Source organism: Dermacentor variabilis, chromosome 6 (assembly GCF_050947875.1).
Source record: "Dermacentor variabilis isolate Ectoservices chromosome 6, ASM5094787v1, whole genome shotgun sequence".
In the NCBI taxonomy this organism is placed as follows: Eukaryota; Metazoa; Arthropoda; class Arachnida; order Ixodida; family Ixodidae; genus Dermacentor; species Dermacentor variabilis.
In genome coordinates, this window is record NC_134573.1 from 102,160,670 (window position 1) to 102,176,434 (window position 15,765).

The 15,765-nt window shown below is 46.4% G+C and overlaps 2 protein-coding genes across 2 annotated transcripts in view; one reads left to right on the forward strand and one right to left on the reverse strand.

Annotated features, from left to right (window-relative positions):
- Positions 1 to 8,808, forward strand: part of LOC142584299 (uncharacterized) — a 90,042-nt gene extending 81,234 nt beyond the window's left edge. The window contains exons 13-14 of the mRNA XM_075694443.1: positions 7,830 to 7,889; positions 8,699 to 8,808. Coding sequence (XP_075550558.1) covers positions 7,830 to 7,889; positions 8,699 to 8,776 — 138 coding nt within the window. The 3' untranslated portion in view covers positions 8,777 to 8,808. The remainder of the gene's footprint in view (positions 1 to 7,829; positions 7,890 to 8,698) is intronic.
- A 991-nt stretch (positions 8,809 to 9,799) lies between these two features.
- LOC142584969 (protein Skeletor, isoforms B/C-like) overlaps positions 9,800 to 15,765 on the reverse strand; it is a 32,640-nt gene continuing 26,674 nt past the window's right edge. Inside the window, exons 5-6 of the mRNA XM_075695362.1 lie at positions 13,844 to 13,919; positions 9,800 to 10,655 (exon numbers count right to left, since the gene is read on the reverse strand). Of these exons, the coding sequence (XP_075551477.1) occupies positions 10,493 to 10,655; positions 13,844 to 13,919 (239 nt within the window). The 3' untranslated portion in view covers positions 9,800 to 10,492. The remainder of the gene's footprint in view (positions 10,656 to 13,843; positions 13,920 to 15,765) is intronic.

The following is a 15,765-nucleotide window of genomic DNA, read 5'->3' on the forward strand; positions in this document are numbered from 1 at the left end:
TGACAGAGATTTTCCGCCGCAATTTGTGATGCGACGAGACACGCTAGATATGGTAATTAGCGGCCACATTCAGTGGCGGCCGATGGGTACGTGTTTCGCCGCATTTCCCCGTCGTTTGGGCCATGAAATTATTTTGTTTACAATGCGTGCTCTTAGCATTTGCTTCAGTCTTGGGTGGCGCTAGCATTTCTGTTTTGGGCCAACATTTTATTTTTTTAAACAAGCGTTTATTTGAAATAATATTGGTTGAACTTCACATACCTTCTGCGAGTTTTAGTACTTTTCACTTCTGCGTTAGTATTGTACTGAATGTTAGTGACTTTTCACATCGTCGTAGGTTTTGACAGCATGTAGGCTTTTTCATTCATAAAGAAGTCGCAGTTTTGCCCGAAAGGCGAAGCATCGATTGCGATAGCAAATTAGTGGACAGCTAAACGAAGTAAGGATAGCAGTTTTATCAGCCGTATAAGCTTGTAAACATAGGTACACCAACTAAGTTAACAAGCATGATGTCACGCGCGCATGAACAAACATGAACACATCTGACTCGATGACCGCGGAAACTCGCTGTCGAAACGCTGACGCGAGGAAACGTGGCAGCAGAAATGAGTGAAGTGAGATTCTGCTTTCTATCATCATCATTAGCCGCTGGGCGAAGCGCTCTCCTTGCGATCTCCAATTACCCCTCTCCTGCGCCAACTGATTCCAACTTGCATTTCAACGCAAAATGAGCGCTGACAACACAGCATGCACAAAGCGCCGCCGACGCTCCTAGACTGCCGCAACGCAGATCGCTCTCAAGATACGGCCGGGCGACCGCGCGCAGCCGCCACATGCGCTGTTGCAGCCGGAGTAGAACGCCCCCCTTTCTCCCGTCCCTGCGGTGCCTCGTAACGTTGGCTGCCTCGCACACGACTGAAGACGGCGCGCTTCCTCCTGACTTCCGTTACAGTGGCTACAAGGGGGAAGTGTGAGCAGCGCGCCGCTCGCCGTATGCGGTCCACTGAGGCCTTTGAGGAGGATCCGACAGGCGGCGCTCGACGACGTTTGCACGTCAGTCGATGGGCAAGGCGCGGTGGCATACGCTGGCGTGAGCTGTGCTGCACGTGTTTCTCTCGGCTTTGCCGGCAGTTGTGTGAGTTATTTCTTGTGCGCTGTATGTGTGGTGATGCCCAGAAAACAGAGCCACTGTTTTGTGCCTGGGTGCACTACTGGCTACAAATCGTGCAAGATGAAACTGTCGCTGTTTGGTGTACCCAAGAATGAACTGGCGTTGGCGCAGTGGCAGCGGGCTATACCGCGTGCTGACAAACAACTCGAGAAGAACTCTGCGGTGTGCGAGCTTCATTTCGACACAAGGTACATTTCAAGGTACTTTGAGCACACAGTGAATGGAGAGCTCGTCCGAATCGAAAGAAGCAGGCCTCTGTTGCTTCCTGGAGCTGTGCCCACGCTTTTCCCAAACCTACCAAAGTATTTATCGAAGCAACTGCCGCCTGACAGGAAGCGGCCCGCAAAGCCTGAACCCACAGCTCCAGCCAAGAAGAAATGTGCAGAAGACAGTGCCGTTTCTGTGAGTGTGGGCTTCGAGGAGGTTCCGTACTGCACAGCTTCGTTTCAGGACCTCACTTTACCGTCGTGTTCGTGGGGCATGCACACGTTGAACCCTTCGCCGTTGACTGTGGCTTACAGTGTGTGCAAACCAGGGAAGGATAAACGGGTCCTATATGCAAGCAAGCTGGTTGTGTTTTCACAAGAAGCGAACTGTGTGAAACAAGATGTTTTTTTAAAGGGAGTGCGCCAGTCGGGGCTGTCATCCACCGATCCTACATCTCTTTTGAAAGAGGTCGACAGCATGGAAGTCTGTGTTGGAGCCGGCACAGTCGATGAATTTCCGTTTGCGTTGGGAAGCAAGAAATTTCACTTTTTTGACGCAATCATTTCAAGCATAAAGTGTCGTGGTGTAGCGCATGACAGTAGGCCATGTGTGATGTGCAAGCATCTAAGAAAAGCTCTTTTGAACCAGCGATCAAAAAAGCGTCGTAGCCAGAATTCAGCTCCCAGACTCTCAAGGAAGAAAAAACTTCAAACGCAAACTGTTCGGCGACTCAAGGCCAAGTTGTCAGTCTACACACAAACCATCAAGGATCTTGAGAGGCAGAGTGTAGAACTGGAAGAGAGCGTCCTGGAAGACAGATTAAAAGCTCTTCCACCTAAGCAAAGGCTCGCGGTACTGCAGTGTTTTCAGGCAGCTCGTCGCAAATCACTGAGAGGGATGAAATACAACCCAGATTGGCTACTCGAGTGCATTATAATGCGCATGAAGAGTCCAAGACTCTACGAGCACGTCAGAAGAGAGGGAATACTAACACTCCCGAACAGAACCTGCTTGAAGACATATATGCGGAAGTATAAGAGCGGGTTTGGCTTCAACTCCCTTGTGCTTGCAGGGATTGGCAAGAAAACGAAGACCATGGATGAATTCAGGTGCCACGGTGGCCTGATAATAGATGAGATGAAACTGTCGGAGTGTTTCAGTGTAGTTGGAGGGGGAAAGATTGAGGGACTTGTGGACTTAGGAAAATTCACCCCCGAAAGTGAGAAACATGTGCCTTGTGATCACGGTCTAGTGGTCATGTTTCAACCTCTAAGCGGTTCTTGGCATCAAATACTTGGTGTTTTTGCCTCAAGGGGCAATGTGAAGGCAGCTCTGTTGTCGAAAATCGTCCTAGAAGCTGTGATTCTTGCCGAAAAAGCTGGCCTGAAGGTTGATTTTGTGACAGCTGATGGCGCTTCATGGAACCGCTCTATGTGGCGCATATTTGGAATATCTGGTTCCTCGAGCTGTGTGAAGTCGTCGGTTGCTCATCCTGTTGATAAAGAAAGACGTCTTTTTTTTATGTCAGATTTTCCCCACTTGATAAAATGCGTAAGGAACGGTTTCCTGAAGTGCTTCTACAAAACTCCGGATGGTGCTGCCTACATTGAGCACATCAGGGTGGCACACGAGGAAGATAAATGTGCAGTCACCCTCAAGGTCATGCCAAAAATTAGTGCATGCCACGTGAAGCCCAATAATTTTGAGAAAATGAGGGTGAACTTAGCATTCCAACTTTTCAGCTCAGAAGTCGTTCGTGGCCTTTTCTTTTACAAGAATGAAATTCAAAGGAATTGGGGTGACCCAGCAGCAACTGAGGCATTTGTCAGCACAATGGCCAAGCTAATAGAGGCGATGACAGCACGTATTCCATCCGAAGCTCTAAGACTTGGGTCCATTCAAGAGAAAAACATCAAAGATTTCATCGAGTACCTTAACAAATGGGAAAGATCCTTGGCACCTTCCAGAGTAGGTTTTTTGTCAGCAAGCACAGCTGAAGGACTGAGGGTTACCCTCCATGCAACATTAGATCTGTTAAAGTATGTCCATGACAAGCTTGGGTACAAGTACTTGCTGACAAGCCGCCTTTGTCAGGATAGCCTGGAAAAACTGTTTGGCGTCATACGTCAGTTTTCCGGCTGTAATGACCACCCCAACGCAACCCAGTTCCTCATCACTGTTAATTGCCTAAGTTTTTATAACTTAGTGAAAGCGCCGAGCAGCGGAAACTGTGAAGGAGGCACCCTGCAGTTTTTGCTGGGTGAGAAGGAAGCAGGCGGTGAAGTGGATGAACTTCTTGACAGAGGACAGATAGAAGATGCTTCACAAAGGCTCCAGAAATCTGAGCTTCTCTCTGACCATGTGTACAATGAAAAAACGAGCGACAGCCGCCTGGTGTTTTACATTGCAGGGTATGTTGCACGAAAGACCATCCTGAAAACTCACTGCAAAGACTGTTTTGATCAGCTTCTCGTGAATCCGGAGAATGCTAACAAAGAACTCTCGACATTTACCAAATTTTGTGACAAAGGTGGTCTGCTCTACCCATCCCACGAACTTTTCTCGTTTGTAGAGGCGTTAGAACTCACCTTTTCTATGTGGTTTAGCAACAACCAACTGCACTATGACAGCCTTGATCAGCTGACATGCTGTCTCAGGAAGAACAATGTCTTGATTGGCTGTGAACTTCATGGGCTGAGTATTACCAACCACATCACCAAGTTTTTCCTGCTAACACGCCTTCATTTCTACATGAAATCCCTTAACAAAGAGAGGGAATCATCGCGGGAAAAAAAGAAGCACTTGAAACTGAGGCGGGTTACCTAAGGACTGTTTGGAAGAGGTTTCACTCCCAAGTACCAGGAAATCATTTTATTTTGCCGCTACCAGAGCAGCTTAGCAAAATAAAGCTTTATTCAGAAATTTTGCGCATTTGAACATGTGGTGCTTTGTCCGAGTACAGCAGAAATCAACCCGTCGCGAAATAATCTACGCTGTTGGGCGATCCAACATGGAAACGGTAAGTCTGCTTTCTCTTGACATTCTGCTCAATTTGGAATTAACTCAGTAATATTTCCGGCTCTCTTGTACAACCAAGTGTCCAGCAGAACCGATTTCTGTAATATAGTGAGAGCCATGGAAACATGACGAAAGAAAAACTGCGTCCGCCGCGTATAAAACACGCGTTTACCAACGCTGCAGCCGAAGAATCTGACGTGTATGCGCGCTGCAGCGCCATCTGCCCCTTTCCTTCCAAAGCGCTTCGCCTGCCCGGGCGCGCTCCTCACACTTCCCCCTTGTAGCCACTGTACTTCCGTCTCTTTCGCGCGGGCGAAATTTAGCCGCGGTCATCGGCTCCCCTCGCATGCCTTCACTCGCACGTACAGCGTAGGGCGCGCGCCGGCGGTGTTATCGCCGTTAAACGGAACGTCGCGGCGACGGCTGTAATGCGCTTGGAGTGTCCATATAATTGCGATCGCAATAAAATATATGTAAGGCGGTTCCTTGAAGTTTGCTCACGCCATCCTCACGCGGTGCAAGTAAGCCGCAAAGTGAACGAGATGGCAGCGCCGGCGCTTGCGTCGTGTAGGTTCCTCTGACCTCTGACGCCCGCAACGCTATCGGTAGCGGCGTTTACATGAATACGACAGAAGCGTATCGTGTCAACTTTCAAGCGTATCACATCTCATGTAAACGAGGTAATTCGATAGGAAGGCGTATCGTATCCAATTCGCCAAACAAGGGTAGTTTGAGATGGAGAATGCGCATTTCAGCGGCGCATGTAAACAGAAGCGTATCGCATCAGGAATTATGGGAAAGCATTCGCTGCGGGATTACAACCGGCCAACCAACCAACCAGCGGCGCGGCTGTATGGCAGCGGAAGCCTGTTTACCAGAAGTAGGGGGCTCATTTTCAAATGTTACACCAGACGACGCTAGCTTGCCAGCCAGTGATCGAGATGTGCATACATGTAAACGGTGGTGCATCAGCGGAATGCGATACGGCAAGATAATACGATACGCTTCTACCGTATTCATGTAAACGCGGCTGGTGATATTCGACCACTCCTCATCTATTCGAGTCGGCTGAGTCTCTTGCGCTTCACAAGATAACGATAACGCGGCCTGGAACGTGCGCTCATCACCGCTGGTTGGTTGCGTATGATGTCTCAAGGTAGAAAACAAGCGCGTTGACGATATTATACGCTGACTCAATCCGTTTCTCGGAGACACGCATTCTAGCTAACGAAGTAGTCGACGGAAGTGAGAGACGTTTTTGATGGAACAATCGTACGCGTTCAGCTATCTGCTGTACTTTTACGGAGGAGGAAAACTGTTTTGCTTCGTCAAGAACGTCAGGTTCATCTCCGCCATTTCCGTTTCACAAGCGAAACGTTGCATTTCAGTCACGTTACGAAAATAAATCGGGGCCATCAGCGCAATTTTGTGCGCGTCGCGCCTACGTCCCGCCTCGACGAGAGTGGCGAAATGTCCAGAGCCTCCTTTCATACCGTAGCTGGCGAACCGCGTCACGTTTATGTCATGAGCCCTGCCTCCATTTTAACCTGAAATGCTTTTTTTCTTTCGGCGACCTTCAACTCACCTTGAGCCAAAAGCCGGAGCCATTATTCGGGTTGCGAGAAGAAAACGAGAACAAGTTGCGAGAACACAACGAGATCCTCCGGGCAACCAGTCAAAACTTAAAAAAAGCAATGTTCAAAATGTCCCTAAAGCTGTAACTTCTAGTAAACTGAAGTTTTATTTGTCTTTTCCAATATTTGTCCACTTCATCATAATTTTTTGGAGCTGAAACAGGGTTGTCTTTTGAACACAAGCGGTCCGTGAGTTCCACGGCGTGGGTTTCGCGTCGCCTCGAGAGTTGGTGCCACGCTGCATGGCGCCTCCGTCAGTCGATTTTCTGTTTCTGGCTGGGCAGTGTGCTCTGTCTCCCTGGCGTCTTTCACTTCTTGTCGTGCCGTCTCGAGCGGGTTCTCTTCTTCTAGCTGGGCAGCGTCCATATGGGCCTTATGGGCCTATTTTTTTTTTTTTGTAATCACAGTTATTCTTGCGCTGTGAAGGTGTTTGACAGTTTGCCAACACGATTGTCGACACGTGACCAACGTACCGCGCTTGACAGTTTGCAATGCCCACACCTGCTGACGGCCCATTGAAAGAGACAATAAACAATATGTTACACGCAAACTATGCCGTAAGTTGAAATTGACTGTTCATTTATTCATTTCTTAAATCAGTCTAAACGTTTCCTACTCAAAGAATACGTCGACAGGTTGCAAATAGCTTGTCTAGTAGTGAACAGAGTTAACCTCCGGATGCTAGCCGCTGACGGCAGGAGAGCCGTCAGCAAAGTGAAGGGGACCAAGCCATAGGAACCGGGGCCCGTATTCACAGAAAGGAACTTACGCTTGAATTGTTCGAAAGAGCAGATTCCATCCAATCCTGATGCTGGACACATTTTTAGCGAAGGCAGCCAGCCAGTGGCAAAGAGCTCTTACGAACGAAGAGATTCGAGCCAAAGTTACAACGCTTTCTGATCGCAAGTGTTATTTAACATTGGCTGGCCGCCGTCGCTTATAATATGTTAAGCTTTAGGATAGGCTAACACCTCCTCTTACTAACTGTTCTATAGCAAGAACAGTTTTCGTGAATACGGACCCTGCAACGAAAGCGAACAAAGGCGCTGCCAGGCGCTGGGGGTCCGTTGTTTAACGGCATGAGGTAGAATAATGCAGTTCAAAGTACTCATGTAACTGTGCTTTCGCGCGACTCAAATGCGCGATTGTGCCCGCGAAAATCGAAGGGTTTCTCTTTTTTGTTTCAGCATTTGTCAGCGTACGACGACGAGGGATGATGGAAGCCGCGCAGATTTGGTGGAAGTGCTGGAGTATTTTATGTTAAGAGCTTTCAGCTCAGTTTCCAGATTCCCTTGCTTTATGGTGAATCTGCATGCAGTGGACTTACTATTGCGGTCGGGAGAAGCGCGGATCTCAATTGCTCTAATATATTTGTCGGTGTATTTTCTTTGAAGTATTGTTAATCCAAGTACAGTTGCGTGCACAATATTGTTGCAAATATGTGGACCTAATTTCTATCAAGTTCAGAAGCCGTTCATCATGGTACACAAAGCGTCGTTCAGCCGTTTAGGAGGAGCGCAAGTTGGTGGCACCGCTAATCCTTATAAGTGCGAATGTTATTGTTATTTCCTTTTTCTCATCTACTTCTCCCTATTTCCCCTTCCCCAAGTGTAGGGTAGCAAACGGGGCACTGCCTTGGCTAAACTCCCTGCCTTTCTCTTTCGCCTCTCTCTCTCTCTCTCACTCACTCGCTCTCTCGTTCTCTCTCTCACGCAAACTAACTTGCCCGTATATTTACTCCGTCATGCCGCCCGCCGGAATCAAATTAATAATGAATACACGCTTTTTCGCATTTGCAGTTGTACAAGCAATACACTGCCTATTTGGGACAGCTGAAGGCCAAGAACATCGCCAAGGGAGTAAGATTTTCGATGCAATTTACTTTTGCATGAGTAATCTTATGCAACTAGAGACCAGCGCATCATTGGCATGCCTATAGTGTACCCGTGACATGCATGTCGTACGAAAGTTCATGCTGCACATTGGGACACTAAGTAATGGGCAGTTTGGCTTTCACACATTTGACATAAGACGTTAGGAATCGCATAAAGTGCAAATTAAATTTTGGAGCGCTCATTAAATGAATATTGCGTGACGAGTGCGCCAGGCGTAAAGCGAGCCTTTTGTCTAATTGAGAATATAACTTAGTCTAATTTCGCAGTTTGAACATCTTGTTAATGGTATCAGTATAGCTAATACAACATTTATTTGATAAGAATGTCATCTGAAGCTAGAAGGGAACTCGGCTGTCATTTTAATTCGAGGTTTCATAGGTTGAAGCTAAGTGAGAAGTTAACTCAATCAACGTTTTTGCAAATAACAAAAAATGATACTCTTCACATCATGGGTCGTTGAATATCTTTGTTGTACAGCTCAGTCTTTCTTGTAATTTTTAGTTTTACATTAGCTAAGATACTAGGTAGTATGTTATTTCTCTCCCTTCTTGCTGGCATGACCATTGTACTGGCAGCTCGATTCGCTAGGTTAAAGTTCCCTCGATGCGGGCTCTGGAGATAATACCAAATGGTCAGTAAAAAAATATTTATAGCTAATGTTTGTCACAGCGACGAGGTATTGAGTTCACTTATTTGACCTTTCATTAGCCGTTTGCGACATCACCTAGAATCAGGCGCAGTCGTTTGACGCTTAATTTGACGCTGGCTTTCAGAAATGCCTGCAGGACGGGGGAGCAGCGGCGCAACCAGCGAGTCAGGGTGGCAAGAGGGGAGCGCCGGCTAGGGGCTGAACTGGTACTGGCTCGAGGAAATAAAAATGAATTTGAATATATACCACTGATTATTGAGTGTCTGCTTGTTATAATGAACCTCGTGAGGACAATGCAGCTCGGCCTACACACATTCCACATCACCTTTTGGCACACAAAACAGGTGCAACGAGCACCTCCTGTTGCACCGGCTCAATGCCGCACTTCGCGGCGTTAAAGTACATACATGAACGTTATTGTGGAATGGCCGCTGTGGTTTGATTACTATATTCAGAGAAAGCCTTCCTCCGGTATGTTGAACAAAACTTTATGCAACACTAACTCAGATTCTGGCAGATTATCGGCGAAAATGAATCCAAACACATAACGTCATCACTGTAGCGCCTGGTAAATATGAGACAAAGCACGAAGACGTTCACTGTTTAACAGCTCCAATGAACGCGCACCTTCTCTACTGCGAACAAACTTTTTCCGCAAGTGAATAAATTAATTCATTGTTTGCGCCAACTGTCCCACTTTCTTGTCTATTTCATTTCAGTGTGTTCATTCCAATTAGGTGTAGATATACCTCGTTCCTCCCAAAAAATATTTACATAGCGTAAGGTATGTGTGTAGGAGAGTTAATATATAGGAGTCAGAGGCGTCTATGTTGGGTGTCAATCAATTTATAACTATACGTTATGCAATAACCGTTCACCCTTTGCTGAGGTGATCGAGTGAAGGTTATAATGGACCACGGCGGGCGAACCTTCGACCCCTAAATCTAACAAGAAATGTGAAATTTACTTCTATTTTTATTCTTAATTGACTTGTGCGACTTCAATGACTTCTGTTTTAGCACGACGAAGTGAGACAAAGCGAATGAGGGCGATGACTGTAAACAGACCAATTTCGGACTTATTCAGCTTTGAGAGGGCAAGGTTTATTGGCTGCACCTGCGCCGTAGTCGTTGGTTTAAGGTGGTCTATAATTTTTACAGTCGAAGAGCTGAGCAGCTGCAGAGGCGACACGCTCACCGTAAGTAAACACAGTGCAAGAAAGAAGTCGAGTTTCATGCATTTATTGCTGAAATGGCAGTTTTTTTTCATTCTTTCCGGCCGAGGAGATATGTTGCTATATGTAATGTCCAGTGACGTAAGAACAAAAAAATACAATGTGTGGTTTCAAAAGGCCGAAGAAAACCTGTTGAATGACATCAAGATGTTGAAGTGGATGAAAACCCTAATAGCAGTTTCTTTGAAGCGAAAGGCGTATTATGAGGCTGGGCGGCACGCAGCACTTTGTATAGCGTGCAAAGTAACCGGGTGGGCCACCTCTTCTATTCTCTCCGCCCTGTGTGTAATAGGGGTACAAACATAAGATACTTGGAGTTATTCATAGCACTTGGCAGAAAACCATTTGCGCTTACAGCACGTGGTGACGCTTCAACTCTGTGCTTGTCCAGATAGCTTACACATGCACCGAGTTGAAGAAAAAGGTGAGACTCTCTTCAAAAGGTAAGAACGTATTTTAACCTGTTCGGCAACGAGACCATTGTTTGCAAGGTAATTATTTGATCAAAGCGTAGGTCACAAGTTCGCTTGCATGACAGGTAACTTTCATGTGCTGCAACAAAGCCCACATGGTATTAACTACACGTTTCAGAGAGCCTCATCTTTCTCTGCCGGCCGGAATGTCCAGCTGTGTACAAAGCTAACGGAGTTTCTTAACCCCAAACCTCTAAAGATGAATCAGAGCTCAGGCGGCAGGCAGGTTAAGGTTCTTCGGTATGCGCACGTCACCGAAGTTCTCTTCGTAGGTGATGCAGTAAACGGCGAACCAGTCGACATCGTTGAATGTCAAGCTCCCCGGAAGCGTCAGTGTCACGTCCTGGCCTGTGTAGCCCTTCTTTATCTTGGTTCTGCCCCGAAGAAGAAAGATTAAAACACATAAATTAACGATGCCGTGAAGATAATATTAACAGTACTCAATAAGCAGCCTGTCCTGAGCACACGCGCACGCGAACACATTTAGAGTGTAGAGGACACGTTTGCATGCCTCCACTGTAACAACTTAACATCAGTACGAGGTCAATATAAGAGAACAGCTAATCGTCGATGACTCAATTGGTTACCTCTGTCTCAATAATACGTGGTTCTTTATGGAGCCACGTCGCCGCAAATTGGTGTTTGAAGATGAGTGCCGTTGAGCGAGTCGACGTCTCTGCGCGTCAGAGTTTCGTTTGTGTGAACATGAGTACTCCAAGGCGGTGGTTCTCTGTCTTCATCGGTCTGACCGATAGACTTTGCTTTTACTGCTTGTTTTAATAGGAAACATTCAACATAGTAGAACAGCCGGGTTACGCAATAGTGCAGCTTCAGAACTGATGCCACGTTCTCGCATGCAATGTTGAGCCCAGGGGAAGAAATAATTAATCTGAGCAACAAAAATTCCTGCCGGTAATCTTCTCGCCCTGTACGCCTTTCACCGAAGAACCCGCAATGAAACACAGATAAAATTTTGCCACCACAAAAATGTTTCCCGTTCCTCCAGCCAAATCGAAGTACGACGTGCGCCATACTTTGTGACTACGCATAAACAAACTGTTAATCAGAAAAAAAAAGCAATGTGTGCTCTGGAGACCTGCTCTTTGAAAGAAGTATATAAAACCACTGACACGCTGCGACGCATACCTGGCTTCGCCAAATCTGATGTGCCCCTATAGTTAAAACTTCCCATGCACAAGGCATTATAATTCGGTTACCAAAAAAAAGCCCCGATGGTTGCTTGATGTTTCAAGCAGACTTGTAAAAGCATTTTTTTGCCTACATTTTAGTTCTCTTTAAAATTCTTGAAAACCGTAGTTTCAGCTCCGGTTCTTAGCTCGAAGCTGCTACAGAGGCTGGTCGTTCATGTCCGAAATCTCCGCGTTTGTATAGCGCTTTCCTTGGCTCTCATAAAGCCATCTGGTGGATGAACTGCAAGACTCGGAATAACCCGTAAATGTGCCCTCGGCAAGGACTCGTGCCAATTTCGGACGAACGACCGGCTTCGTGCTTACCTTTCCAATTGAACTTTACTAAGAGTTCATCCACTAGAAGGAACAGCGTAGGTGAAATTACGAAGACTCATGTGTGACCGACATCAAGGCTGGTGAGAGAATCCTCGTGAGAGTCCTGAGCTTCTTAAACCTTCCTCCATATGGCACTTCCTTAAAATTGAAAAAAAAACAGTAGGCTGAATCACCGTCACCTAGAGTGCCGTTGTCCCTGTATTCTTCGATGATCCTCGACAATTCGTTAGCTAACATTTCCTAGCGAGGTGCTCTCAATGTCTGCAGGTAGCCAGCACTGGCATGGAGAAGTGTTTCTCGAGCAAGTTCTGACTCAAGTAGATGCAGAGGTGTGTTACTGAACCGCAGTGACAGCTACACCTAATGGCGATGCTATACGTTCTACTCAGTGGTTTAAAGATAATACCGAATAGCACGGAAAGAACTTGGAGTCGAATTCCATTTGTTCAGCTTTGGTGTACGCACTGATGCTGCCGTAATGCTGTACAGCTGGGCTGGCACAGTGCAAACCTGCGTCACTACCACGATTTAATTATAATGCATTGTTTCTCTTTATGTTTTATGCCTGTGTCGTTACGGCTGCGTTTATACTTAACCGTTATACATAAACGTCATTTTTAGTAGTAGATATATGAGCTGGACCCCACGCTATCCTTTATATCAGGGCTGCACAACATACGGACGGCGGGCAACATAGGGACCACGACCAGATTTTTAAAGGCCCGTGACCAAGCTCACATTTGTATGACGCACTGCTGCTGTAAAACCGCATGGAATATGATGCAGAAACGGCATTTTTTACAACAAATTGATATGATCCTTTGAGAGCGTCAATCGCATAAAAACATTTTCGGGAGCGTGGGATCTTTTGATGGGAGCAGATAAGGTGCAAGTGCGAAAACCTAAGGTATTGTTTCAGTTACATCACCAAAATTATTAGTGCAACGTTCATCATTGAATCAAACACGTGCTTTTCCCACATGTCTTGAGTGAAAGATTGCAGGTGGTAGCGCCTGCCAACCGATGCTTTTGCTCTGTATGCTCTCCTTACTTTTCAACCTTCAGAAATATTTGTGCACTCTGGGAGTAAACGTCAACCATGCTACTTGGATCTAGCAATATTGGCGCTTTTTCCTAGGCTGTGCACTTGACAGATACAAATAACATACCACTCTTCAAGGGCATACTTTGGGGACCTCCTAGTAAAGTAAACAAAGCTTGGGGTACGGCTCTCTTGCACGATGCCAGACCAACTACCACTATCAGTATTCGTTGCAGGTACAGCCACTTCTCATACACCCTGACAGTGAAAGCTGTAACGCTTTCTGATTGTCTCATCCTTAAACACTATAACGAGATTGTCATCTATATTGAATAATTTTTATCAGTTAATAGTTTTCAGCTAAAAGTTAAGCTTAGAGAAGAAAGCATGACGCAAATCTTCATAACATGTCGAGACTCTTTTGGCAGAATTCTAAGAGCGTTTCAAGTCATTCGAATATAATGAATTGCGAAGCCACACGACTCTCTCTCTCTCTCTCTCTCTCTCTCTCTCTCTCTCTCTCTCTCTCTCTCTCTCTCTCTCTCTCTCTCTCTCTCTCTATGGGACACCAGAAGACTGACTTCACGGTACAGCTAGAGCACATCGAGATGCAGCGCTCGCCGTAGCTAAACGGCGTGCAGCCGGACCACACCCTGCGATTCTGAAAGTTCCTTGAGAACAACTACGGAAATAGATTCCACAATGCCATAAAAGTATCGTCTCTTATCAGAAGCTCCTATGTTTGTGAGCAGACATGCTCTTTGGCGACTGTGAATAGTAGCCGTTTTCGGTCTTCAATGACCGATGTTCCATAACAAATTGCAACGAATAGCAACAAACGCGATGACGCCAGACTGCCTTTTCCCAAGCAAAAAACGCAACGATTCTTATTAAAGTGCCACCCGTGTGGCTGCGAGATAAGTTGCTTCCGGCTCTCACTAGTTTTGAGTTGCACCTTAGAACGTACTCAATAAGTGATTGTGTGCGGACTTACTCTCCAGTCGGAGTGGGGATCTTCGTAGCGCCCTTGTGGGTCACCTTGGCTCCCTTGCCCACCAAGAAGTACACATCTGGAATAGAAGTGATTCGTGTTATGTTAAGCTCCAGTGACACGTTTAATAAAAAAAAGCAAGGGGGCAAGCTGAGGATGTCTCATATGTGATTATTTCAACTGTGTGCTACTGCGATAAGGGTAGGCTAATAAAACTTTACCAAGCGTTACCATTGTCCTGTAGCGACCATCCGTCACTGGGATTTGTCTCCTGCTTCTGCGAAATTAAGTTACCTCGCCTCGCCTCCACATTAGGGTCATTGCCCCCTGCCCTTTCTTGGGATGTGAGGCGACTGCACGACAGGGTCGCCAGCACTGCCACTCGGCAAACCTGCTTTACTATGGAATGAAGCCAGGGCTCAATAAGAGCTCCATTTTTGGCACCCCGCACTGCAGGGTCTTCGCGGCGAAGTCTCTTTGCCGTGAATTGTCCGCCCGGCGTCGACGGTTTCCTGAACAGTGGTCTGCTGAGCTCGAAGTTGCCTGGTTGCAGCCGTGCATGTATCTCTACGATTTGCTTCTTCAGCAGCGGTCCGTACGTGTGCCATAACGTGTACCGCAGAGTAAACTCAGGTATCCAGACTACACGGCGCACGTGTCACATCCCTTGGCCCATGGCACGGTACGTTGATGTTGATGGTGATGATAATGATGGGTCACTGGCATCCCCTTTGAAATGGGTTGGGGACAAATAGTCACTTAGCCTGTTTCAGTTAACCAGTTTCAACTACTTGCAGCATGCAACTACTATATGGATTTGCTACATATCGGGACACCTGGTCGAATATAACGGAACTACAACGCAAAGTTTGTACGCACCAACGCTACGCGGCGCGCATGTCACATCACGTGTTAAATGGCACGATACGATGCTAATGATGATAATTATGATGATTTAATGGCGTTCTCCTTGAAACGGGACGGGACGTACAAACAGTCATCTAGCCTGCTTGAATTAATCAACTATGTCCTACATGTTTTTCATTACATGAATATTTATGCATCTCCATAATCTTCTTTTCTTCCTCAAGACCTTGTACCACTACCTATGCAAATGCTACATGGCGTGCATGTCATATCGCAAGGCAATTGGCATGATACGATGCAAATGATAACGATGATGTTGATTTATTGGCAAACACTTTGACAAACACTGATTTATTGGCAAACACTATATATATATATATATATATATATATATATATATATATATATATATATACAATTAGCATTAATTCTTGTATACATCTCATCATTATTTTTTGTCTCGAGCCTTATTTAACTACCTTGTACCTGTGTTACTGCTAAATGGCCTTCTACCTGGTGTAATAATACGTAACTGCAATGCAAAATGTGCCCGTGTCGACGCTACGCGGCGCGCTCGTCACATCGCGTGTCTCCGCGCGCGATATAGAACGCGTTTATAGGGCATTTTTCGGTTGCGTGCTAGCAAGCGCTGGCATGACTAGACCTCGCTAAAGCCTTCGGCCGTGTTTCCCACGATGTTCTCATCGCCATATTAGAGCTTTCCAACGTAGGAAGCATAATAACAGACGGTGTCAGGATGTCGCATGCTAACTGCTCAACTCGGGTTATTGTAAACGGCGACCTGACTGACAGCGTGCAAGTGCGGTCTTCTGTGAGGCAGGAATGGCCGTTGTCGCCCCTGCTATTCGCGGCCTATATTGAGCATTTGTGCAAGGCCACCCAAAAATAATGAACGGATAACTGGCTTCAGGTTACAGTGAACACATGTGAACATATTGGCGTACGCCGATGACATCGTCATATTCTGTTCAAGTAGAGATAGTATTTGTGAGGCCGTGGCGGTAGTTCAGACCTTCTGCAAATGCACCGGGGCGCAA